This window comes from Triturus cristatus, chromosome 2_1 (genome assembly GCF_964204655.1).
Source record: "Triturus cristatus chromosome 2_1, aTriCri1.1, whole genome shotgun sequence".
Taxonomy (NCBI): domain Eukaryota; kingdom Metazoa; phylum Chordata; class Amphibia; order Caudata; family Salamandridae; genus Triturus; species Triturus cristatus.
Window position 1 is genome coordinate 1,040,177,467 of NC_140581.1, and position 26,966 is coordinate 1,040,204,432.

At 44.7% G+C, this 26,966-nt stretch overlaps 1 protein-coding gene across 1 annotated transcript in view; it reads left to right on the forward strand.

The window, feature by feature from the left end:
* LOC146866311 (uncharacterized) overlaps positions 1-26,278 on the forward strand; it is a 69,038-nt gene extending 42,760 nt beyond the window's left edge. The window contains exon 3 of the mRNA XM_085640844.1: positions 24,777-26,278. Coding sequence (XP_085496970.1) covers positions 24,777-26,093 — 1,317 coding nt within the window. The 3' untranslated portion in view covers positions 26,094-26,278. The remainder of the gene's footprint in view (positions 1-24,776) is intronic.
* The last annotated feature ends 688 nt before the right edge of the window (positions 26,279-26,966 follow it).

Here is a 26,966-nt window from a genome sequence, read left to right on the forward strand (position 1 = left end):
TTTACAGTCCGTGTCCTGGGGCACTAAAACGCATCAATTTGACTAGCGCGCACTCGCGCATTGTGAAGGGGGGAATTCCCTGAATTCAAGAGGAGCAAATAAGTGTAGCACATTCCATGATACGGCGGGGGCATTTATCAATACAGGCCCCATTGTGAGAGTTTCCACACGCTAAAAAGAAGGGCTCTCAGCCGGTCTGAGCCTACCAGTAATTTGACTATTTTTAATACGTTTTATAAAGAGAACAGTGCTAAAAGAGAACATTGCTAAAAGAGAACTTTCTCAACAAAAGAACGCTTCTAAGAAAAAGGATTGTACGTGTGATTTTTTTAATGTTGTTTTTGATCTGCCTAATCAATATAAAGTGATTTATATTTGCATAAATAACTTGTGTAGTGTCCTTTTGTGGTGTTTCATTATATTACTGTGAGTGTTGGTACAAATACTTTACACATTGCCTTGGGGATAAGCCTGTCTGCTCATGCCAAGCTACCAAGCGGGTGAGCAGGAGTTATTGACAGTGTGTATCCCCCTTACCCTGACTTGAAGCAAGGGTCCCTATTTGGACAAAGGTACTTACCTCTGCCAACTAGAGACCCCCAGTTCTAACACTACGGACAACACAGTTATTATGATAGTTTCTCATTCAACTGAGATTTTCCTGACTTGTATATGAGCTCCGCATATGACAAACAGCTCTCTTACAAATTATGAATAATCAATACTGGCTGCTTATAATATTTTATTTTAAAAGGTGTAATACCTCAAATCATTACAATGCTGTGGCCGATTCCAAACAATTAGGACGATGATGATGATGATGAATATACTAGTTATGACTTAATCAATGTATCAGATATGTGTCCTCAAGAACAGACACTAAAAATGTTTGTCTTCAATGTGGCGATCTCACTCTGTTTGTGAATGGTTCAGACCATCAAGGAACACTGAGAACAGCATATGCAGTTTATTCCATCCTTAACTTGTTGAAGGATCATATATCTACAAGTAGTAGAACGGATTGCTTTAGCAAGAGCCTATCGCCTAGCCAATAAAATTAGTGTGGCAATTCGCACAGATAGCCAATAAGGATTTGGAGTGGTACATGACTTTGGGCAATTCTGGTCACCAAGTGGCTTCATGACGTCTTCTAGTACTACTGTAAGTAAAGGATAATACATTTTAAAGCTGTTGGATTCCATACAACATCCTAAAGATATACTAGTTGTAAAGTGCATTGCTCATATGTCTCAATCAATCAATCAACTCGGACTTATAAAGCACTGCTAATCACCCGAGAGCATATCCAGGTGCTAGGTATTTGTTGGAATCAGTCAAGAAGCCAGGTCCCTTTCTAAATTTCGGAATGGAGTATGCTGTATGGAGGTGAAGGGGAAGGTTGTTCCAGGACTTGGAGGCGAGGTAGGAAAAGGATCGCCCTCCACTGTAGCTTCAGCAGATTTGAGAGTGTGTGCAAGTGCAATGGAGATCGAGCAAAGTGTCTGGCAGGTTGGTGGAGGTTCAGGCACTGGTCAATGTATGCTGGTCTTTGGTCAAGGAGGGCCTTGTAGGTTTGTGTCAGCTTCTTGAAGAGGCATCTTTTCTGGATAGGGAGCCAGTGGAGGTTCCTGAGGTGGGTAATGATGTGGATCCATATGGAGAGGTCGAGGATGAGTCTGGCAGCTGTGTTCTGAATCATCTGGAATCTCTACAGGAGTTGGGTGGTAATTCCTGATAAGAGCGCGTTGCCGTAGTCCAGCCTGCTGGTGACTAGGGCTTGAGTGACAGTTTTCCTGAAGATTGTTCACAGCATAAGGAGGGTGTGGAAGCAGGAAGCAGAGGCTGCGTTGAACTGACACTTCATGGTGAGTTTGCTGTCAAGTATGATGCCTAGGTTGTGGGCATGGTCTGTCAGTGTAGGGTTTGAGTTTGGAGGTGGTGATATGGTCACCATGGGCAATCACTATGCTAATCACATCACAAAATACTGTCCTCTTAAAATCATATAGTTATAAATTCCAAAAAACAATAGTATGAACAAAAATCAAAACAATGTGAAGCTGATACAAATGTTGGAATGCAATAATGTGAATAGTTTTTTGTAAAATCCAATATAAGCAACATTAAGTTAACTGTGAGAGCTGTAGGAGGAGGTAGTAGAGGATGAAAGGAAAAGGTGAGAAATAGCAAGTTATAAGAGAGAAGATAATGATCTAGGGGTAACCCTAGATCTTCAGTATGTTCTTCCACATTTAGTGCTTCAGGACATGGCATGGTGATGTTCCTACATGGACAAACACATGTAGGGAGATGTAAGTGGGCCAGCATGTTTGAGAAATACTGACACAACACAAAGTTCAGAAGTGTAGCAGAAGAATCATGTCAAAGATGTGTTACTTGTCAAAGGATTTATCAGGGTAAACACATACATGTTACTTGTTACTATGAGTCACATAGGCAAATCTGGAGAACCATTTATTAGACTTCAAGCAGACTTTATAGAAATGCCAGTCTACAATGGGCACACATATATTCTCGTAATTGTCTGTTTGCTTTCTAATTGGGTTGAGACCTATGCAACTAAGAGAAGTGACAGTATGACTGTAGCCACACTCCTGTTAAAGGGATAAGCACTAAGATTTGGCATGCCTACGTTTTTTGAGACAGATTGAGGAACTCACGTTAAAAAAGAAATTCTAAAGTTACAGTGTACAACCTTACAAATTAAGCAGAAGTTCCACTGCACTGACTAGAAGCATTAGATACAGTTGAGGAGATGAATGGCACCATTAAGTTTGAGCTTGCAAAAGTGTGTGCCTCAACAACCTTGAAATGGCCATGTGCTGTTCCTCTTGTTCTCATGAGCATTTGAAACAATCACAAAAAGATTGGTCTCCGTTCTCATGAAATCCTCATGGGCAGGGATATGCGGATCCTGTACATTCCTTCAGCAGCACTTGTATCAATAAGTAATGACATTATGTGGGATTACTGTAAAGGCCTGGCTGATGTGGTGAAATTTGTCACTCAGCAGGTGACAAAAGAAATAAAGTGCCTTGCACTGCATCCATGAGGCTGGGTCCTGGTTAAGAAACAAGTCCGCAAGCATTGCTTGCAACCATGGTGGAATGGGCCACATCAAGTTATACTTGTGACTAACACTTCTGAAAAGTGTACTGGTATCCCACAGTGGATTCATGCAACTCACAGAACGACAATCACTGATTCACAGTGTCAAGCTTGAGTTCGCTGTGTGGATTCAGAGTGGAACAAAATAAGAAGAAATCCTAGTGAAGGTTCACGTCACCAGATTTCAGGTCGACAAATTTAAAATTAAGAAGAAGAACCATTGTTGCAAAGTCATAAGCAACAAGAAGAAATAGAGACTGGAAGCTGAAAATCTGAGTCTCAAGAACCCCCAAGTTGCTGATGCCTATCAAATGACAAGTCTAACTGTGAATGGAGAAAAGTCAACAGTAGTCACAAGTGGAGAAACAGCAGTTGAGAATGCACATAGAAGGGAAAGGTGGCCTGAATTTGTGAGAAGCAGAAAAAGATTGCACTGGAAGACTCGGAGATCAGAATCTATTAGAGAAGAACCGGAGACAATCAAAATTTATTCTGAGAATAGTGAAAGTGAATCACCTGTTGCAAAAGGATCAACAAGGAAAAGAGTGCCAAATGGAAAGTACATATCACCTAAGTGGGCTTATCTAGTATACGCAGACACTGATACAGATGAAAAGTCAGATGTAGAAGCTATTGACTTGAAAAAAGGCTGTCAGTTCATCTTTGAAGATAAACCAGCGAAGAAGACAAAAAGAACCACCTTGAAATTTTTCTAAGCCCTGATGAATTTGAAGTAACATTTTTAAAATAAAAGAACTGATTGATTTTGTTTTGTGCTTCAGGAAACCACGCAAAAATAAAAGAGTTTCCTGAATCCTGTGAACTGAATTATAAAAAAAATCTTTATTATTGATTCTATGTTTGGAACTGTTTTTATTTTCAATTTTTAAGTTTCACAAACAACCAAAACATCAGCAGGTACATCTTGTACATGACAGGTTCAACTTCGTAATCATTGATTAATACCACCAATACAACCGAGAGTACATTCTCATAGTAACTCTTCCTATTCATATATTCTTATGCCTGTGGTATGTTGCCTAGCTATTGTAAGTCTTGTGTGTTGAATTGTGTCACGTGTGTCCCGGCCTCTATCATTTCTAGGCCGTAGGATCTCAGCCACGGCTACCAAATTTTTCGGAACTTCTTGGGACATCCTCTGGCCGTGTATGTTGTTTTTCCAGCCCCCAAATCCAGTTCCATGCTGGCCCGCCATTCTGCCATGGTAGGTAGGTCTGCCCTTCCCCTCAACTTAGCGATGTCTCGCTTTGCCACTATGAGGCCTAAATTACTCAATAGGAGTTTATATCTGGGGATGTCAATGTCGTTGGGGATGCCCAGGAGGATATATTTAGGATCCATCGGGATCTGGGTTTCTAGTATGTTGTTTAATTCCTGTATTATTCGTGACCAATATCTGTTTATTAATGGGCACCCCCATTAGGTATGCACGTAGGAACCGCAGTTTGTTTTGCAATGCAGACAATCAGGTGTTTCTGCCCTGCCCATTGTTTGGAGTCACACTCCATCGTAGGAGACCCTATGCAGGACTTTAAACTGTATCAGTCGTAGCCTAAGCTTAATTTTTACCTCCCATGGGTGCATCAGTGCAGCTTCACAATCGATGTCTTCCAGTGGGCCTGTAGTTTCTTCCCATCTACTTTTGAGGGCTAGCAGTCTATCGGGAGTATTATTTATTAACGTTTTATATGTCCAGGAGACTGCCTTAGAGGGTATCTCTTTCTTCAGTAGTCGCCCTTCTAGTGGTGCGTACTCGGGGATGTCTATAACTTCAGGTTTTTGTGTTCTCCAGGCATGCTGGAGTTGTTTGTATTTGTATCGCTGTTTGTTTGACAGACTGTACTCTGCTTGGAGATCTGCAAAAGTCCCCTTTCCTTATTATATCGCCTAGTGTCGTGATCCCTACTGTTTCCCAGCCTCTAATGCCCCATAGTTTCGCCAACTCTGGCAGCCGTTTACCTTCCAATAGTGGTGTAGACCTGGTTAGTTTTTTGTCCCAGTTTATTCATCGTTCCGCCCCTCTCCAGGCTTCGATCGTCCTCTGTGTTGTTGATAACAGGCCACGCACCCCAGCTCCCCCATATATATAGTGCAAATGGGAATGTTTCAGAAATTGGAGCCGTTCCAAAGCACATGTTGGTGGTCTTCTGGAGCATGACCCCATTCGTGAATTATTATTAGATGTGCAGCCCGATAATAAGCTTGAATATCCGGCAAAGCTAGGCCACCGTTATACTGACAGCACTGTAACGTTTGTAGTGCCACTCTAGGGTGTCCCCCATCCTATAAGAACGTGCATAGCTCGTCATTTATTGCATTAGAGACTGTTTCTGGAATTTCACAGTATGTGTTCCGGAGTATATATAATAGTTTGGGAAGCGTTATCATCTTGTTCATAGCCGCCATCCCTAGTAGCATCAGAGGGAGACGCCTCCACCTGACCATGTCTTTGCGATATTCTGCCAGGACATGCTTAATATTATGGGTGAGGCAGTCGGCTAAATTCGTAGAGATGTATAGACCTAGGTACCTAAAGCCTTCTTCAGTAATATGTAAGTGCTCTAGTATTGCCCCCCACCGGGTAAAGACATGATTTCCCCAGTTAATGTTGTATCTTGCATGTTTACCATAGTCTTTTACTAGCTAGAATATCAATGGGAGTTTCATATCTAGGCTGGTGACATAAGGCAGGATGTAATCCGCATGTAGGGAGATTTGTTCGTCTCTCAGCTGGTCCCCGTCATCCTGGAATCCCTTTAGGCCTGGGTGGGTTCTCATCTGGCATGGCAATGACTCCAGGACCAACGCAAAAAGCAAGAGAGACAGGGGGCAACACTATCTGGTTCCTCGTTGGATTGGGAAGTCTGCTGATTTGATCCAGTTGACTCTGATTTGTGCTCTGGGGTTCGTATACAAGAGCTCCACCCATGTCCTGAACTCTAGTCCGAATCCCAACTTCACCAGGGCTTGCCTCATGAGAGGCCAGTGGACCGTATCGAAGGCCTTTTCTGTGTCCAGAGATAGGAGCGTGTGCGGGGTAGGCCAATCTTTCACGGTATCTAGCCAATTAGCAGGTCTACGTAGGTTGAGGTGCGTGGCCTGTCTGGGCATAAAGCCTGACTGGTCTCGGTGAACTAATGATGTAATTACTGGTAGGAGTCTTGTCGCTAGGATAGAAGCTAAAATCTTAGTTTCGGCGTTTAATAACAAGATGGGGAGGTAGGATGCACAGTTTTCCGGGGGCTTATCTGGTTTCAGTATAACTACCACTGTGGCCTGGCGAAGATCCGGCGGTAAGAACATACTTAGTAGGTGGGGGGCTAATGAGCTTTCCCCTATTTTTGTCTAGCTATGGCGTATTGCACTTTGGTTAGGGTGAGTTCTGCCTCTAAGGCATCTCTGCCCTCCTGCCACAAGGTGGGCATATCTATGTCGTTGAGGTAGTCTACTATTTGTGTCTCATCCACTAGTGGTCTAGCCCCATAGAGGTCCGCATGGAAGCGTGTGAAGGCTCCTGCTATGGTGTGCCCTGTTGTGTACCGTGTGCCTTTGTCTTGTATCAGGTTCACCCAGCTCGCCTCCCTTTCCTTCTGACTCAGCCTAGCCAGGAGGCTCAGGCTCAGCTCTATCTCCTGCTTCGTAGAGTCTATGGTGTGTGACCTGGGTTTGAGTCTGCACTTCTCGTTCCTCCAGGGCGTGAAGCTCCACGCATGTGATTGCTAGTTCTCTTAATAGGGCCGTTTTAGTATCTGTGGTAATGTTCCTTTCTAGGTCCAATAATTTATTTTCTACGGTTTCTATCTGCTGTGTGTCCTCCTTGCGTTTGTGTACTATAGCATCTTCTATCTTGCCTCAGAGTACTGTCATGTAAGCCTCCCATAGAGTGGCAGCCGAGCACACAGAACCCTAATTTTCTTGAAAGAACAATGTGGTCTCTGCTATTATTACCCCCGTCACAGCCTTGTCATGGAGCTCCCAGGCGTTCAGTCTCCAGTCTGGGCATTGTCCGGGTCTCCCTCCCTTCACTGTTAGCCACAATGGTGAGTGATCTGAAATGCCCCATCACCAAGTATTCTATCTTGTCAATTGTCTGAATTTCACCTGCCGGGGCGAGGATGTAATCTAATCTTGAGAAGACCCTGTGTGCTCCTGAGAAATAAGAGTAGATGGGATCTAGTGGGTGGTGGTGATGCCAGAGATCGGTCAGCCAAGTGACCTCACAAAGTTCGCCAATCGGGTAGGAACTCGAGTTCCTGCTGCTGTCTGTGTGCGGTCCAGACTTGGATCCAAAACGTTGTTGAAGTCACCTCCAATAATAAGTGTAGAGGGGCCTGAGTCTAGTAGTATCTTGGCTATTGCTTCCATAGTGCGGGCTGCAGTCGTGGTGGGGCATAAACACTGACTAGTGTGAATTCTCTCCATGTCCCCTGAACGGCAACAAAGGTCCCTTTGGGATCAGTCCAGACTTTTGTTGTGTGAAAGAGGAAGGTTTTTCCTAATTAATATGGCAACTCCTCGCGCCCCTGGGGAAACCCTGCGTGTGCCAGAATGGTGTAGAGCCCTCATCCAATAAAAGCACAGTGTGTACTACGCAGGTGGGTTTCCTGCAAAAAAACGATATCAGGTTTAAGCCTCTTAATATATCTATTGACTAACCCCCTCTTTATTTTGCCACCTAGCCCATTGAAGTTCCACGTCAGCGCTGTGTATGTTTCATCGCTCATTGTGTGTGTTTCTTGTAATTATTATATTGGGTACTGGCGGGTGCATCTGCTGATCTCTTATCTTCTGCTCCTGTCTGTTGATTCTAAGGTTCCTGCTGTTGATTACAATAAAATGATAATGAACTCTTGAACTATAAAATATCGTACCCCCATCCATCTCCCCATCCCCCCCTTTCTCCCACTCCCTTCGCCCATTCTCTGACCAGTCAACATGACAACTCAGCATTGGTACAGTTTGAGAAGTCTGCAGTTCCACCCCTTTCTTTTAACTCCTAAACATTAAAAACACAACAATAGAGGATATAGACTTTTCAAAATAATTTTCCGCTCAAGCATGAGCACAATAACGTCTGGGGGAGGGCTTCTGTGGCCATTCAGCCATGTGCCTGCCCATGGTCTGCGCCCGTATCTCAGCCTTCCTTGCCACCATTGTCTTGCTGCTGTTGTGTGCCATCTACGACTTGTGTCCCAGCAGCCAGGTCGTCCATATGTGCAATGTTCTTAAGAAGCGGGTGATTGCTGTCAGTGTCTGCTAGAGATTCTTCGTCTGATTGATCCGTGTGGGCGCTATCCCCCAGATTTCTGGCTTGCGCTTGCGTTGAGTCTCCCTCAGATGTCCCCAGCCTCTGCCTGTATGGGGTGCCAGCCGTTGGAGCCCCGTTTGTTTCTTGTGTCCTTGTTTAAGTAGCCTCTTCTTTTTTATTCTCTGCGGCCTAAGTTCACACCTTGGTGTCACCTCTTTGCTGTCTGTTGCAACCTAGGGCATTCTTCAATCCAGGCCCAGGCTTCTTCAGTGGTTTTAAAGAACTGTGGGGCATATCAGCAAGCAGGCGATAAAAAATTATTGCCGCTTTTGCGTCTGTTTTCGGACGGAAAGCGGAGATAATTTTATCGCCTTATCAGCAAGGTCACGCTATCGCGTGAAACCTTGCCTTATCGCCATTTCCCTTAAGGCCCATCTTTGCATCTCTAATGAGATGCAAAGTAGGCGTTCCTCCCCAGGATAACGGGAGAAATGTCGCTATGCGATATTTCTCCTATTATCAAGCCTCACGCAAAGTAGCATAGCGACAAGAAAAGTAGCGGTAACCTCTGTTATCGCTACTTTCCTTACGCCTGCTTTGAAACTGACTTAGCCATAATATCCTATGGAAGGTGGATATCATGGCTAAGTATCTGAGGCCCTATCAGCAAGCTATCGCCAAAAGTTGTGTGATTATCGCTGGATTTTCAGCGATAATCGCACATTTGGCAGCTTGCGCTCTAAATTTTACCGCTTTGGAGATAAGCGTTGCTAATAGCACGCTATCTCCGCGATAAAATTCAGAGTTGGCCGGCGATAATTATCCTCACGTTAAGAGCGCTGAGCGATAATTATCGCCGGCCCTTGCTGATATGCCCCCCGTGTTGTGCCTTGGAAGATCACCTTAAGTTTAGCCGGGAAGACAAGCATCTATTGCACCTGCATGGCCCTCAGCTTGACCTTCACCGAGTCAAATGTTCGTCTTATTCTCTCTACCTCTCTAAAGTGATCAGAAAAGATCATGATCTTTGCATTGGTCAGCTTAAGTTCCCCTATGCGCCACGATACTTTGAGTATAATGTTTCGATCCTGATAGTTGAGGAATTTGGCTATTAGTGGGTGCCGGGGGGCTCCCAACGGTGGCTTTACGCTTGGCATCCTGTGGGCCCGCTCAATTATAAAGCAGGGTGAAACTTTTACCGTAGGGAGGGAGTCGTGCAGCCATGTCAATAGGAATGTTACTGGGTCCGAGTCTTCCTGACCCTCCGGCATCCCAATAAAGCTTAGGTCGTTTCTCCAGTCTCTGTTTTCTGCATCATCTACCCTCCAAGCGATCTCCTTCATGTTTGCTTTCAGTTCTCTAACGTCGGAGTCTAGCGTGTTTGTCTGATCTTCCACCTCTGCGACATGAGTTCCCGTTTGTGTCACCCTTTCTGCAATGTCACGCATGTCCTGGTGCAGGAGGGAGACCTCCGACCGTATTTCTGCCATATTATCCTCTATAGCATCTCTGGAGGCATAGATCACCTGGAGAATGGCTGTGTTATCTGAGGGCTCCAAGGGCTCCCATTCCGTGTCAGTCGGTGGTGGGATTGCTTTTCTGTACTTATCCATCTTTCCTTGCTTTTGAGGTTTGGGGTCTTTGTCCTTGGCCATTGTTGTCTTGGACGGGGGCAGGCCTCTTTTCAGGCTTTCCATTAGCTCTGCACCCATGTCAAGGATTTAGAAAGGAAGCACTATGTGGCCGTCTCTGAACGATGAAGAGGGGCACAGGATTTGCCTGCTGCCCTCCTACCGCACAACCCCGTGGTGTTGAGTGGGATAGGGTCTCGCTCAGCACGAGTTCAGCTATGGACTTCAGCACCCGTTCCTGTGTCACGGATAGGCGGCGTCCACAATGCAGGAGGCTAAGAGCCATCCCCTCGTGCCAGCCGGAGGGTGGAGTGGTCCGGCGTGTCCTTCGCTTGTCTCTAGAGCTACTTCCCCATGGGGCTTCAATTTCAACTGCAGCTCACAGTAGCAGGGTTATGTCCCACTCATTTACCTCTCTTCAGTGGCTGCACCGAGCCCTCTTGCTGCTCTTGGATTGCGGAGGAGAGGACCCAATTATCTCCACTCCCCGTGTCCACCCTCCATCGTGCACGCGTTACCCTTACTGCAGCAGGCCTCTGGGGGGATATGTCAACAAAAAAGGGTGACTCGGCTCATCTTCGCCCACTTACGCTCGGCCTGTCCTCACTTGCGCTCCGAGCTGGCCCTGGGGGGTCTTGGCTCCAAAGCTCAGGATTAAGGCCTGATTCTCCTGGCTTCAGGACTGTCCTCAAGTCTCGACCTGACTTTCAGTAGCACCCGTCAGCTGGGGTCAAAGCGCCTCGCTCTCGCCTGCCCACTCACAGCCCCTCTCACCTGTGCCCGGGTCGGACCTGCCCCAGTTTCACCACCGCTACTGGGGTCTAGATTTCGTCCACCGTTTTGTTTCGGTCTTCGGTGAGATATTTCACTCTCGCTGGGTCGGCTCACACGTGTCCCAAGGGATTCCTAGATAGCAGCCCGACTGGGGATTTTAGCGACGGCTAGACCACCAGGTTCAATCTGTGCTTTGTCAGTGCTGGGCTTCTCTCCTCTCTCTGCGTACCACTGCGGCGTGGGAACCTGGTGCCTGATCGCAGTGAGTAAAGCTCCGTCTGTGCATCCTCATATGCCTCAGTCCGCGATGCGGTGCGTCGCTGCGTGTGGTGCGGTCGGTAGCTGTGATAGAAGGAGTGACTGGCAGCCACAGGGGGACACCCAACCGCTGACAAGCCGCACCGGCCTATTGCCTAATGCCCTTCGCTTCCCCCTGCAGCAGGATGAAGCCCCAAAGAGTATGGCCACCAGCCGTCCTCTGTCACCTCAGGTCGCTAACGAAAATGCTAATTGCTGCAGCTGCAGAGTGGCAACTTCTGCAGCAGTAGCGGTTGTAGAGGGGCCGGTGAGTCAGTATAGTTCACTCCGAAAACGCCGTGCTCTCAGCTCCCTGACTCACAGCCCTCTGCAAGCTCCGCTCCCAGCTCTGCTTTTTCAGCTCCTTTGGCTGCCTGCTGGTTGTCGACAGACCACACCTCCGGATCTGGGTTCAATCTTATCCCCTTCTGCTCCCCCGTATGCGGTCTCTCACACCTGCATAGGAGCTAGGCTTGTATCCCCATGGCTCCCTTGTCGAGGGGGGGAGTCGGCCCTGAAAGGAGTGTCACTGCTGCCGCTCTGTGCCCCTCTGGCGTCCAGCGTCTCCCACAGTGGGTCAAGAGGGGGCCGCAGTCCGGGTATTGGCACTCGATGTAGACACGCAGTTCTCGGCTATCGCGCCTCCTCCGCCATCTTGGGTGGCCACGGCTCACCTCCGACTCAGCCCGGTTGTCATCTCCTCCTCGGTCGCTCTGGACTTGCTTTGGCATTGTCGGGGATAAGCGGATCTGCAGACCGGCAGTGGTCGGAGGCTGGAAAGGCAGGATTATTCCAGGATGAAGATCGGGCTGCCGGAGCTTAAGCAGGTGCGACTAGCTGGCCATGCTTCTGGCCACGCCCCCAATTCTATACCTTTTGAACTTTTGTACCCTTTTGTGCCTCTCAAATGTTCCTCAGTAGAAGATGGCCCACAGCAGAGGCTGTGTATATTTTTTGTATATTTTCCTTGAAAATGATTTTAATAATTGTAGCTGGTTGGATGATCTGCTTAATTTTTCTGGTTGGATATGTTTCTCCTACACTGAGTTATTTAATTACCATATATAACAAAATAAAGCATATGAGATTAGTTCATAGGGATAGAATATTAGGTAATTAAAATGATGACATTTATTCAAATCTGTTAGGGGACTATATTAGGATGATGAACGTTAGGTACTGTTATGTGTGTACAAATCTGCCATCCCCAGCTGAAGTAGGCATGATGCATTTTCAGTTGCCTTTGTCCCATAGTCTGTCATGTAATGTTTGTATTAGCATTACTCATAAACAAGAGTTTTCGTCGCCATATCTTTTGGACTTCAATGCTTTTCTGAAAGAACTTCCCATATCTGAAGACTCTGGTAATGGATCACTTATTCTAAACATTTAAAGAAGATTGCACAACCTAACTTGAATATTAATAATTCTAATAACAATCATTTGTGTATTCAGAGTGATGATGAGCATCAGATTGTTAAGGAATATAAGGAGAGGAAAGTGAACATCCTGAGAAATTGGAAAGATGCAAGTGAAATCAAAGAATGATTATGCATTCGAATGTGCATCTGAAACTGAGAAAGGAGCATGACAGAAAGGGAGAGTTGTGTATAATGCGGCAGGAATTTTAAAAGAATCAGCAAAATAGAGTTTGCAGAAGAGATGGAGTGTTAAAGGAGTTGGTAATTAGTTTTTTGTTGAGTAAATATTTAGAGTAATTTATTAAGTATGAGGTAAGAATGCCTATTTTAACCTTCTCTGTAAATAAGTGGGTGGGTGTTATCTTGCTTTGGTATTCCCTCAGGTTTACCATGTCAATTAAATGAGTGATGTTGTCGATTTGTAAAGAGTGAAGTGTGGATTTGGACAAATTGTGTTATATGTATTGGGTTTTATGATTCCGTCTAATGGTGTGGCTATCAATGATGTGGAAATTAGAAGATTATCTATGCTTGTAAATTTCCTTGACTCTAACACTGCAAGTGCACTAAAATTAATCAGGAGTTAATGGCTATGCGTTCTATGATTTTGCAGAACCGCCTTGCCCTAGATATTCTTCTTGTACAGGAGGGCAGGGTCTGCTGAATTTTGAGTGAGCGGGAGTGCTGGCCCTTCGTCCCAGATAAAAGTAAGCTTATTATTGATTATATAACCAATGTGACTAAAACCTCTAGTGAAGCAAAAGCTTTTGCAGAGTATGGTTTGAGGGAACTGGTTAGTTCTTACTTTGTTGAGATGAGAAAGAGATTTAGTAAAGTTGGTGAAAGTTATGATAGTTTGGGTGGGGGAATGTTGCATGTCACACTAACCCCAATAATCATTCTGTTGTTTGCACAATTGTTCTATTCCTTTCGTTTAAATTCATTGGACTCATTTTCTCTCTTTATATAGTGACACCACTCGAAGAGTCTGTCGGACAAAACGGTTTACTGTTTTCGTAAACTGACCATACTGACAAGAATTTACAGGCGGAAAACGTTATCATAAATGGCTGTTCGTCCTTCTCATTTTGATTATGATTTTATTTTGACTGATAATTTCTTTGGGAAAACCTTGAGGAAGTTACACAAACTAACCCCTGCTGATTTCAGAACGTTATCTACTTTTCAGAAATGTATATTTTTACGGGATCACCCTAATGTTTTATACCTGTTTCCACTACAAACTGCAAGTAGGCCGAAGCCACAAAAAATAGGAAAAATGGACTACCAAAGAAAAAAAATGCATAAACTGTGGTAAAAAAAATGTATATAGTCCTGCTTGCTCCTGAAAGCTGGGAAAATGGTGATCCTAGCATAGTAAAACTCTCATGAATGCCATTTTTACAAACAAAAAAACCTTTTGATTTTCTTGCGCTACACTTTTTTCCCCATTTTTCACACAAAAAAAACAAAATGTGGCTATATTTTGGTGATTTTCTGTGTTCCCTCCAGGGGACTCTAAAAACCCAGGGTAACTTTAGGATCCCTAAGATGTTGAGGAAAAAGTACACGCATTTGGTGTAGATACCATTTGTGGAACAAAACGTAAAGAAGATTTAATGATGAGCTACATCCAGCTTCCTAAAAACGGCATTGCCATAGCAGTCAAGAGGTTAATTCAAGCTCCTTCAGATAATTGATGCTACAAAGATTTTATTCTTAATGCAAATTAATGCTTAAAAGTCCATTTGATGTTCAGGTGTTTGAGACCACTGCTGGATATCACCAAATATGAGTGAGTGGAATCGTTTTGAAAATTTTGTTGCAGTCCCCAAAAAATGACAATAAGAATAATTTTATAAAGCTGTGCACAAGAATTGTTATCAGATTTTAAGTCACTGTACTACACAAAAGTTTGGTACTTTATGGTTATTCATCTACCAATGTGCTTTTTAGAAGTCGAAGAGGTGCATTTGTTCGGGTGTACTACTGGCTCCGAAAATTAATATGGTAATATACTTTGGGGCATATCAGCAAGGCCCGGAGTTAAAATTATCGCCGCTTTGCGTCCGTTTTCGGTCGAAAAGCGGCGACAATTTTAACGCCCTATTAGCAAGGACACGCTAACTTGTGAATCAATGCTCCTTCGCCCTTTCCCTTAACGCCCAGCTTTGTATCTCTAATAAGATGCAAAGTGGGCGTTCCTCCCCAGAATAACGGGAGGAATGTTGCTAAGCGACATTTCTCCTATTATCAAGCCTCACGCTGAGAAGCATAGCGGCAAGAAAAGTAGTGATAACCTCTGTTATCTCTACTTTCCTTACGCCTGCTTTGAAACTGACTTAGCCATGAAATCCTATGGAAGGTGGAAATCATGGCTAAGTATGCCTTGCCCTATCAGCAAGCTATCGCCAATCCCTGTGCGATTATCGTTGTATTTCCAGCGATAATCACACAGTTGGCAGCTTGCACTCTGAATTTTATCGCTTTGGAGATAAGCGTTGCTGATAGCACGCTATCGCCACGATAAAATTCAGAGTTGGCTAAGAGCGCTGAGCGATAATTATCGCCTGGCCTTGATAATATAATCCGATGTTTGGATCGCCCTTTTAAATTATCATATTGTAATATTTTGTTTTTCTTTTGATTTAGACTCAGAATTGCAAGGACATACCTTGGGTACTTGGTGTTTCTCTTCATGCAATATTTGGGAATGGAATATTTCCTGCAGACAGAGGGGCAGAAATACAATGCCCTTGCGCCACTTTTGCGCCGCCGTTGCGTCATTTTTGTGACGCAGCGGCGGCGTAAACCATGCGCCACGTTGCGCCCCATTTACAACGTGACTCATCTAGGGAGATGTTTCATGTGGGTGTTCCAGTGCAGGCGGGGGCGTTCCGTCGCAGGAACGCCTCGGAAAAGTGACGCAGTGAAATCTACAAGATTTCACGCAGTCACTTTTCCGACGCTGGTGCGTCAAATCCTTACGCCTACTTCAAGCAGGCGTAAGGTGTGATGCACCATGTTAGGGATAGGGCAGGTTGGAACAGTGCTGGAGACACAACCTCAGCACTGCGTCAACATTACACCGGCAGATGCGTCACGCATCTGCTTATCCTTGCGCCATGATGCACCGCATTGTAAATGCGGCGCATCAGCGGTGGCGCAAGGGCAAACTTGCGTGACGCATCTTCCCTGGCGCATCCTTGCTGATTTACAGGGATGCGCCACGGAACGTAAATCTGCCCCAGAGTTTTTTTTATTTGTGCCACGATATCATTTTAAGCGACTTTTGTTTTTTTGATGAGAGCGGGAGCTACTATTTACTACTTTAAACATATACATAATTGTGATCCTTTAATATTTGTTTTTTTATTTTTCCACAATCTCACAATCATAGGATATACCGGGCTTATCATTTATGCCCTGTTTATTTGCAGGCATAAGTATTAATTGCTGTAGTAATACTTCGTCTCCCACATCAGACATCAGTTTCTGCAAGCAGCGCATCCTAGCCGGGGGACATACCGGACACAGCAACACTGCCTACAAGCCCCAGGAGCCTGAGGGGCAGCGCCGGCCAGGCGATACCGCCCATTGACCACCGGGCGTTCTTCAAAAGCACTTCGCGTCTCCCGCTCCGCGGGAGATGCAGCGCATCCTAGCCGGGGGACATACCGGACACAGCAACACTGCCTACAAGCCCCAGGAGCCTGAGGGGCAGCGCCGGCCAGGCGATCCCGCCCATTGACCACCGGGCATTCTTCAAAAGCACCTCGCGTCTCCCGCTCCGCGGGAGACGCAGCGCATCCTAGCCGGGGGACATACCGGACACAGCAACACTGCCTACAAGCCCCAGGAGCCTGAGGGGCAGTGCCGGCCAGGCGATCCCGCCCATTGACCACCGGGCGTTATCAACAGACGCGGGTGGTCGCCGGGCTAAGCCCGGGCAATGGGCGGGCCGTCTGTGGCCGTCAGGGGCCGAGGGAGGCCGGGCTGGGCCACCCATCCAACATCGCCTAATGGGTAAGCGCAAGCAGGGTAATCCTGTAGCGGGGGGAAAAGACGCCAGAGTCCCCAGGAAGTCGGAGTCCATCATATCGTATCTGTTGTCTGCAGTGGGGGTTTTGACGAAGGAAATAGCAAACGTGGAGTTGGAACTTGGTTTACAATCAAGCCCCTCACCCTGTATCTTGCCTGAATCCCCGACTAGTAAGGGCCCCAGCGTCCCCTTGGAGCCAGTGGTGACTGTGGCTAATCCCCCTGGTATCGGTGACCTGCCTGCACTTTCGATAGCGAGTAACATCAGCCAGGAACCCACTATTACGAACATACGGGGACCAGCAAAGGGATCTAAGAAAAAACCTAAGAAGACTAAAGCCCAAGCATCGTTTATGCCCGGTTTTGCCGTACCGCCTGATACTTTGGGGGACGTGATAGAGTCATTGGTCATCTCACGACTGGAGCCAATTCTTACAGACTTGGCTAAAGACATTGTGGACACCCTGAATACCTGCGTTGCTGGACTCTTAAAAAAATGTGCCCAAATCGATGACTTTATGAAAGAGTTTAGGGTGCAGAACACATTGGTTGCGACTGCCGTTAGCACATCAGGGGATATTGTTGAAGTACACAAGTCTAAACCCTTGCTAAGCTGTAGTACCAGCATACATATCCCTGACCAAGGCACGGATGGTGTTTTTCATCATGCAGTTGGGCCCAACCCACCGGGGGGTCCCCATGGTAAAGGGCAACGTATCCCGAGCAGTTCGTCTGCTCGACAACCTCATGGTTTGGTTAATTCGACCCTTGATTGCCCTGTCAGACTCGACTTGCCCCCAGAGACAGCGCCCCTGGTGGCAATTTTCGTAGGAGTGCCTCAACTTCGGGTGGGGAGTCTGAATCAACCGGAGCACTGATGAGGAAGGTCAGTTCCTGCTCCGTGAATTATTGTAGTGGAGGGAAAGATATCGCCACAAGCATAATCATGGCCAGAAAGGTGGGGTGGTTAGGGCACCGGCTCAAGGCATTAAGGGGGACTGTATTGTAGTTAACTTCAATAATCCCAATATGGCATATAAAATGTTCTGGGATGGATCAACACTTGCACAGGAGGGGATACGTCCAGTTCCTTTAAAGTTTTTTTACCCCTCCTCATCACTCCCCCAGGGTATTATCAGCCCCCCCATTAACAACTTTGTCTGTCATAAGGCCCCGTTACCTCGCAGCTCCCATCCAGTACAGCAAAATGACCTCCGATACGAGACAAGGGGGGCCCAAATTTCGGATGACACAGGCAGCACAGCCCCCAAATTACTTATAAATCAGGCACAGGCACCACCTTTGCTGCTAGGCAACCGCTTTAGCCCCTTATCAAATTTAGACTCTAACGATTGACGGACGGCCATAGCCAGCCCCCTAGAAGTTTATCCCATCATAGGAGTCGGCTCGGCCGGCTGCAAAATCATTAGCTGGAATGTCGCTGGCATCAGACAAAAGAGGTCTGATCCCATTTGGATTGACTTCATAAAAAATCACGACATTATAGCGGCACAAGAAACGTGGGACACCTCATTAAGTTTTCATTTAGATGGATACACTAGCTTCTTGGTCCCAGCCACGATGGGAAAAGCGGGCAGACCAAAGGGTGGACTTATCTTTCTGTTTTCTGTAAACCTTGTGGGCTCTTTTAGGCAGTTGGATTCTGGTTCCTGCAACTTTCTAATAGTAGAATGGGTTATACCCAATCTTAGAAATGTTCTTTTGATTAATTTTTACAATCTCATAGCTGCCCTGGCATCTTTTATTTCTGAATACAGTCTTAACCAAAGCACAGCCTACGAGCTTATTTTAATGGGTGATTTTAACATTCACCCCTGTGGGAGGGTTGCTATGAGGGGGCGTTTGAAGGCCCGGCTGGAGCTGCGATACCACATTTTGAGCACACCAGGCAGGGGGAGGCACTTGAAGAACTTCTAGCCAATTGTAACGTCTTTGAATCCGACCGCACAGAAGGGGCGGTCAGGATTCCCACCTTTAAGGGACCAACCTCGGGCACTGTGATAGACTATTTCTTCATCTCAATGGGTCTTTTGCACTTGGTCGGGACATACGGGTAGTCCCCTCGATTTTTAGCGACCATAACCCAGTATCCCTTGAGTTGAATTTGGGTGACATCTCCTCCCTTGAGAGCTGCCCCCATGGGGTGGGGGTTTCCCTAGCTACAAAAGATCAAGGTAGGAGAATAAAGTGGAAGAGAGTCGTGCCTGACACTTTTATGGAAATTTTAACTTCTAAGGTAGAAAGACAGTTGTCCATTTGTTTGGATAGCGAGCGAGCAGATAAAGAGATTATAAGCGCTTTTGAGGATATCTGTTCCCAGATCGCAGTGGACCTCACCAACACGAAAAATTATAGTGGCAACTCCGACCCTAGGTGGTTTGATAGTAGTTGCTCTAAGGCACACCGGGCATTACTCCAAGCATTAAAGGAGAGCCCTAAAGATAGGGCCAACATAGCTAATTTACGTAAGGCCTATAAATTAGCAATTCAAGGGCGCAAGGATTCCATCAAAAGGGAGGCCTGGGAAAAGCTACCGTCATTAGACGTTCTGCGGGATAGTAGCACGTTCTGGGCTACCATTAATGACCCCTTCCTCTCTGCCCAAGAGAATTCCAATATGGATTGTGTCATTCAAGACGATGCTTGGCTCCGCCACTTTGAGAAGAGATCTACGGAGCTGGTGGCATGAGCAACCAGGGCCCCCCAGCAGAAAATCGTTCTACGCCCCGATAATTTTTAACCTGGGGGAGGTTGAGAGAGCAATTAGAGAAACACTAAAGAATAAGGCACCGGGTCCTGACGGGGTCCCCGCAGATCTATACTTAAATGCTCCTGCTTTTTGGGCCAAAATTTTAACTAACGTTTTTAATGCATCTGCCTGTAATCCCTTTCCAGCTTCCTGGTCTACCTCGGTCATAGTCCCGATTTTTAAAAAAGGCCAGCGTAGGGACCCCTCTTGTTATAAGCCCATCTCCCTGTTAGATTCGGCCGCTAAAATCTTGGGCAGAGTCCTTCTATATAAACTCAGGGAAAATGTGGAGAGGCTAGGGGTGCTCCCCAACCTACAATATGGTTTCCGAGAAAAGAGAGGCACCATGGACCAATGCTTAAATTTACACCTCCTAATAAGTAAATATATACGGTGGCCAAGGATGGGTCCCTATTCATGGCGTTATGGAGGATTTTAGATGATATTGGCATCAATCCCCCATTAATTAACTTTCTAGCTGCCTTACACGAAAAGCTTTTTGCCTCCATTAGGGTAAACCAAGAGGGCAGATGCACACAACATTTTAGTTCAGGGAGGGGGGTTAGACAAGGTTGCGTTCTGGCCCCCCTCCTTTTTACTATTTATATTAATGCCCTGGAAAGTTTTTTGGGCACTACTAAGGCAGACGTTCCGCGTGTAGGAGATCTATCAATCCCGGTGCTCCTATACGCGGACGATGCAGTTCTTTGGCCCGCACAGGGGTGGGGCTGCAAAGGTTGCTGGACTCCTTTGCCTCCTTAATGGAGCAGCTAGACCTGAAGGTGAATATAACTAAATCTCATGCCATGGTTGTGGGCAAAAGCAGTTGCAGACACAAGTCTAAAACCTTCTACTGCAAGGGGGTAGAGGTGTCAAGGGTTTGCACCTTCCCATACTTAGGCGTCCTTTTTGATAACAAAGGATCTTGGGCACCCCAAATCAAGTTAAAAAGTATTTCCATGGCAAGGTCCACCAACGCCCTTATGGGCTTTTCGAAAAGGCTGGGGGCGAGGCCCATGGATGCCCTGCTAAAGGTATATAATGCAAAATGCATGTCCATTGCTCTGTATGGTGCCCCGCTGTGGGGCCACGTAGCCCAAGTCCAGATGCAAAGAGTAGAAAATAGGTTTTTGAGATCCCTCCTGTCGGTCCCTCAATCCACCCCCACTTTCTCTATTCATACAGAGGTAGGGATTAAATATGTTACTGATAAGTTGAGGATGCCCCCCCTGGTTTGCTGGGCGAAAACATGGCTAAACAAGGAAATCAGGTTGAACCACGCCATATTAACCGATATTGTTGCCATGGAAAATGCCAAGAGGATTCCCTGGGTAGAGTACGTGAGAAAGTCCTTTGTTGAACTAGGACGCCCAGAGCTTTTCACGTCCCCAGAGAATATCCATGAGAAGGACGTCCCCTGGATTAGGACTAATTTTTTAGAAGGGGCAAGGCTGATCAGGGAGGAGACGGAGCTTAAAAAACCAGCAGTGAGACTATACTACGCTTTAGTCACCTCGCCCTCCCTGGAACCATACTTGCAACTTGTAACTAAACCTTTTCATAGATTCTTACTGATTAGGTTTAGATTCAACCTAATTAATTTTTCCTTGGGGAGTTATCCTGTGTGGGCCAAACCTGAACATAGCATGCCCTGCAGGTGCGACAATTTCTCAACCCAAGACACTTTGCATTTTATCATGTTCTGTAGTATCTATTCCGACATAAGAAAAAAATATTTGCTACCCCTACTAAGAGAGAAAGGGTTTATCCAAGTCAGACCTGCCCTAATTTACTTACAGATGCTGAGTAGCACTCGCGACATTTTCCACGTGGCTAGTTTTTTGGTAGCAGCCATGAGGATAAAGAACAAAAAATTGCCCTCCCTCGATGACCCTGATTGAGGCTTCTCTTTAATAGGGTTTTATTTAATGCTGATTTGCACATATGATTGTCTATGGTTTTAGATTTGTATTTTATGACCTCTATATGAATACGTTTTTATATATAGAATGACTTTGTACTACTCTTGTTTTCAAGAACATGCTTTACTGAACTTTTTACAAGCTGCACATCCATGAATTGCAAATTGTTAGGAATTTTGCGTGCTTGTCCTTTGCTTTTATGATTTTAATTAATCGAATAAAGTGCTTTGACTGACTGACTGACTGGCTAGTCAGTCCAGAGGAGATGCTGTTCTCCTATCGCAGCACAATCTGAGTTGTGATCATCTTTCTGTTTATATCTAGTTGGGGGGGGTCAATAATGTATTGATGTGTGTATTGATGCTGGCACTGTATTTTTACACATTTGTACTTGGACATTATCTGAGTGCAAAGAAATACCAGAGAAGTGTGTATTGTGTACAATGCATCACACAGCAGACAAAGTGAACTGTAGCAATGTTGCTCTTCGGGGAATTAGGAGTAATTCTGAAAATTCATTTATAGATGTGCCCAGTTCAGAAATGTTTAGGCCTTTGTGTTTTTTTGAGGTTATATTGGCAATTTAATATTTGTAGTGGGCGTTAGTTACAATTCACTTCCTGTCATGTGCCTTCCAATGATGCCACTTCTTGTTATGCCATTGATTATGCTAATTAGCAGCTGCCTGCTGAATGGCTGTCCGCACCTCCCCACAAATATGGCGCTTATTTATGAGCCCTTGCGTCACTTTTGCGCCGCTGGTGCGTCACTTTTCGTGACGCACCAGCAGGGCAAAAAATGCGCCATGTTGCTGTGTCATATTTACAAAGTGACGCATCTAGGTAGATGCATCACTTTGTAAACCCCTGCGCCACATTATACCTGTGCCAGGTATAATATATGCAGGGTGGGCGTTCTGACACAAGTAAGCCTCGTAGAAGTGAAGCAGTGAAATCTATGAGATTTCACTGTGTCACTTCTAGGATGCAAATGCGCCAATATCTTACGCCTACTTTACAGCAGGCATAAGACTGATGCAGACACATTTGAAATGGGACTTGCCCCTGTGAAATGACCCATTGATGGAGTTGCGTCACTTTCAGTAAAACACTCCAGCAATGCGTCATTTTTGGGTCTACAGGTACGTCAGAAATACTGACGTATCTGTAAATCCTTGCGACATGATGCGTCATACTGTAAATATGACGCATCCAGCATGTCGCAAGGAGGGCGCAATGAAAAGTGACGCATCGCTGTTTTCATGCAGTGATGCATCACTTTTCATAAATGAGGCCCTATGTCTCTTAGGCCCTGGTCCAGGAACAGTATCCCTAATTAGGATACTGTCTGGCTGAAACCAATTAGACTGACGTTTTCGCATCCAGGATTACTGGGTCTGGGAATACTGGCCTTAGTTTTAAAGGATGTGGAATGCTCCTGTCAGCATTTCTGGGGCACTGGGTCAAACAGAGGAATGAGAAATTCAGCTGAAAATAAACAAGCCCCCTTAGCAGCACAGGGAGACATCCAAGACCTCCCCAGAGCAACAGAGCCTGCAGTAACCAACTTGGGGGCATATTATCAAGCCAGGCGATAAAATTATCGCCGCTTTAGCGGCAGTAAACTGCCGCTAAAACGGCGATAGTGGGCTTGATAATATGCTCTATGGAATTCCAATTGAAGCTCATGTTAGAGGTCCTTCACATCTAACATGGGCTTCAATTGGAATTCCATAGAGCATATTATCAAGCCCATTATCGCCGTTTTAGCGGCAGTTTTCTGCCGCTAAAGCGGCGATGATTTTATCGCCTGGCTTGATAATATGCCCCCAACTGCCCTATGATCTGCCATGGCTCCTTTTCTCAAAATAACACCTTGGCAGATACGTCCCTGAAATCTGGGACAACCTGCAGAAAAGGACAGATAATCATGGGCCTGCATGGTCAATCTGCATTCCAGGACTAAAACTTGGATTATCAAGAATTTGGGGTGTGGGGAGAAGCCAGAGTTGGTAATTACATAATATGTAGGCCTGTACAAAATTATAATGATGACGGAGTAATTTTGAGTTATTCTTTTGATGCAAAATTAGCGAAAATAATACAACTATACCTGTTTGAGAAAATATGACTAATTTGACACAAATATGTATTCTGCCGCAGGAGCACGGAAAGCACAAATTGAGTGAGCATGAGCAGCTGCTGGCTGCCGCTGTTTGTGTAGCATTGTTTTTAGCGCTACTTTTCATACACAAAATGCACCCTCGGGTCCAATTTGGATGCAAGGGCGCATTTTGCGCTACAAAAATGGCATTAACACAGTTCTGCATACTCTCACATAATTTTGCTGCAGTTTTGGATAATTACGCATTAGCAAATTGCAAGAGTTATGCCCACTCCTAATAATATAGTGAAAAGAGGAACGGAAATGGGGGCATATTTACAAGGGCCATATCTCTGCTTTTTTGGCTTTTAAAGCCAAAAAAGCGGTGATAAAACTATCGCCCTATTTACAAGAGGGTGATAACATGCATTAGCGCATGTTAGCACCCTTTTACCCGACGCCTCCCCTTTGCATCTCTAATGAGATGCAAAGTGGACGTCACTGGGCAGTACAACCTTGTAAATATTGCTGATGTACACATCGTGATATTTACAAGGCTGCCCACGTATTTTAGCGGACGTTAGTTGTTGGAGAAAACAGCTGTTTTCTCAAAAAACTAACGTCTGCTAAAATGCAGACTTAGCGATACTTACCATTGGGGGTGGATTATGCTGATACGACCACAGGGTCGTATCACCAAGTTTATCGCTGTTTTCCATGGAACATCACTGGAAAACCAGCGATGTTCCATGGAAAACATCGCTATCGCTTGGAAATTATTGCCATTGCGCTATGCATTGTTAATACAATGCTAGCATGCCAATAATTTCCTGCGATAGCCAGCGATAACATTTTTCTCGCTAAGAGCGGCCAGAGATAATTATCGCTGCCGCTTGTTAATATGCCCCTTAGAGTTGTTCACAAAAGTGCTCTAAGAGCATGATTATGGCTGCTATATAAACTTTCAAGTACTTTTGCCTAGCAATTATTATAAAAACAATATCAACAGAACATCGATAATAATGAAACTAACATTAATTTCAATAACAATAATGATATCAATAACAACAAAACATCATTCATAATTACAATAAAAATATTAATAATAATCATCATCAACATCATAACTCATCATCATCATCATCATCATAATATTATCATTCTCACACAAGTTGAATATATTCTTATATATAGTACAATTAATTAAATGGTAATGGGTCCATTATTTGGTTAATATAATAATTTAAATGTGAGATCTAAGAAATATGCAAATATATCCCATAATGTTGCAAAACTGTGCAAGAGACTAGAATTGAAAGAAAAAGCAGGATGGAGACGATCTAGAATGTATGTCTGTGAGTACTGATAACATTTTATATCTCCGATTGATTGAGTCTGTTGTTTTAAAATCTAATACAGATTGAAGAGCAAGGAGCCACTAGGAATGTTTCTCAACATCAGGAGAAGAAAGATGATGTTCACAATTTTGGAAAAAGACCTAAACGACATCCACATCTTCAAGAAAGGATTCCTAATCACCAGGCAAATTCTGAAGATGCAAAAGAAAATTTGGCTCTTCCAAAAGATCATCAAACGTCAGTGGTCTCTTCTGTTGGCAACGCTGATTTTGAAAAAAGTTATCCTGAAACCAGACATGAGATTGTCCACAAAAATATTGACAACAGTCACAACAAAGATACACAGGGAATTAGAAATAAGAGCCCGAAACTGAATGCCAGTCTTGAACTGATCTTTCATGATTCTCAAGTTACGGTAGATGCAGTACAGTCTAAGAAAAACAAAGATATTGAACATGCTAGAGTCAGTCCTGAGAACTTTAGTCCTATCAGCCGCAGTTTTCCATTGAATCCGGAAAAAGATGGAAATACCACTCCTGACCACACATCTGCTGCTCACGATGCTGGGGCTGCTAAAGGAGCCACTAATGATACAGTTGGTTACAAAAACAAAAAAGACTATGATAATACTGTTTCGGGTATCGAAGGTCAAGATGCTGGCATGAGCAGCGGATCAGGCGACTATTATACAGAAGAAATCACAACAAAAGACAGAGATGTTATAGTGGAAAGACATTCCACCAATTTGAACAGAGAGGATGGCCATCTAAGCAGCACTGCCCCAACTACAGTATCAAGTGATCATACTGAAGCTTTAGACAATCGTGAAGAAGTACAAAGAAGAAATCATGATAAGCAAGTGGAGACTAATGATACAGAGGCTATGGGGAAACACAAACATAGTGAATGCCATAACAGTGCCACAGGTATGGACAAAAGGAAAAATACTCATTGCAATACATTCGTGGCTGTAAATAAAACTAGCATTTGTGTTGAATTTGCTAACAGTAGGAACACTAAGCAAATCATAAACCTGCCCTCCGCTTGCAGAAACATGTCCCGTAAAGCTGAGGCTAGTGGCAGAGCTAAAAATGTGGATGCACAGACAATTTATTATAGCAAAGGCACTCTGATTTTGAGAGGTCATGGTGGCCATTCTCAGACTGAGCTTGAGGAAAATGATAAATTTAAAAAGAGCAGGCAAGGTAATATTGCTCATGGTCCTAGGAAAAGCTCAAGACAAATGAATTTCCCAATGCATGTGAAATTGCCTAAGAGAAAGGGTATCAATAGTCAAAGAAATTATGATAGCAATTCATCTTCAGGGAGCAGCAGTGAAAGCAGACAGTCTGGGAGTGACAGTGGTCAGTCAAAGTAATGATTATAGAATGTCAACTAAACCAAATGTTGATATCTATCCATGTCCACCAGTCTGAAGCCAGCATCCTTTCTTGGGTAATGCCATGAAAGAGCTGTTATGCACTGCAATTGTTCTAATCATTGTTTTCAAGTGTTTGTTTGAAAAAAGCTTAATTTAGTTTTTCTACTCTGTATTCAAGATGCAGTAAGATAATGTGATAATAATCAAGTTTATACTATGGAGATTCTGTAATGAATAAATGAATAAATATTTTGAAAATAGAATACGCATTTTAATTTGCTAGTATTTTTTTGTGCTGAGCATAATATCAAACACACATAACTTCCCATAAATGCTTTCCCTTTTTTTGTGATGGTGGGGCGGGGGATCTGCAGGCTAAGATGGCGAGCAAAGGACAGTTGGCACCTGATAGCTACACCTTCTTTCATTTAGCACCTTCAGGAAAGAATTAGGGCCAGGGTCAGGAAAGTTTGCTGCGCCTTGTAGTATACCTGTCTTACTACGAGAATTCCAGGAGTACGTCCTAAGTACTACAAGAGTAATTCACAACCACTCATAGCAAAATGTTTGTGAACCAGACCCTTCGTTTTTTCTGTCGACCACAAATCTGACTCGGGCAAACCCTTTGAACTCCAAAATTACCTTCATTGTATGGCTTTAAAGTATATAATGGTGTATGAGCTGCCCTTTGCCTGGTGATCCTTTTGAGATGGTGCTGACCTCATCCATGCTCTTCTACTGGGCTGCGACTTACCAGTTCACTAATGGAAATGATAAAAGATGAAGCCTAGACATGACAAGCTTGTGACACCAAAGAAGTGTAATCGGTACACCTTTTGTTTTCAAGCAATGCTCATCTTATTTTATTGT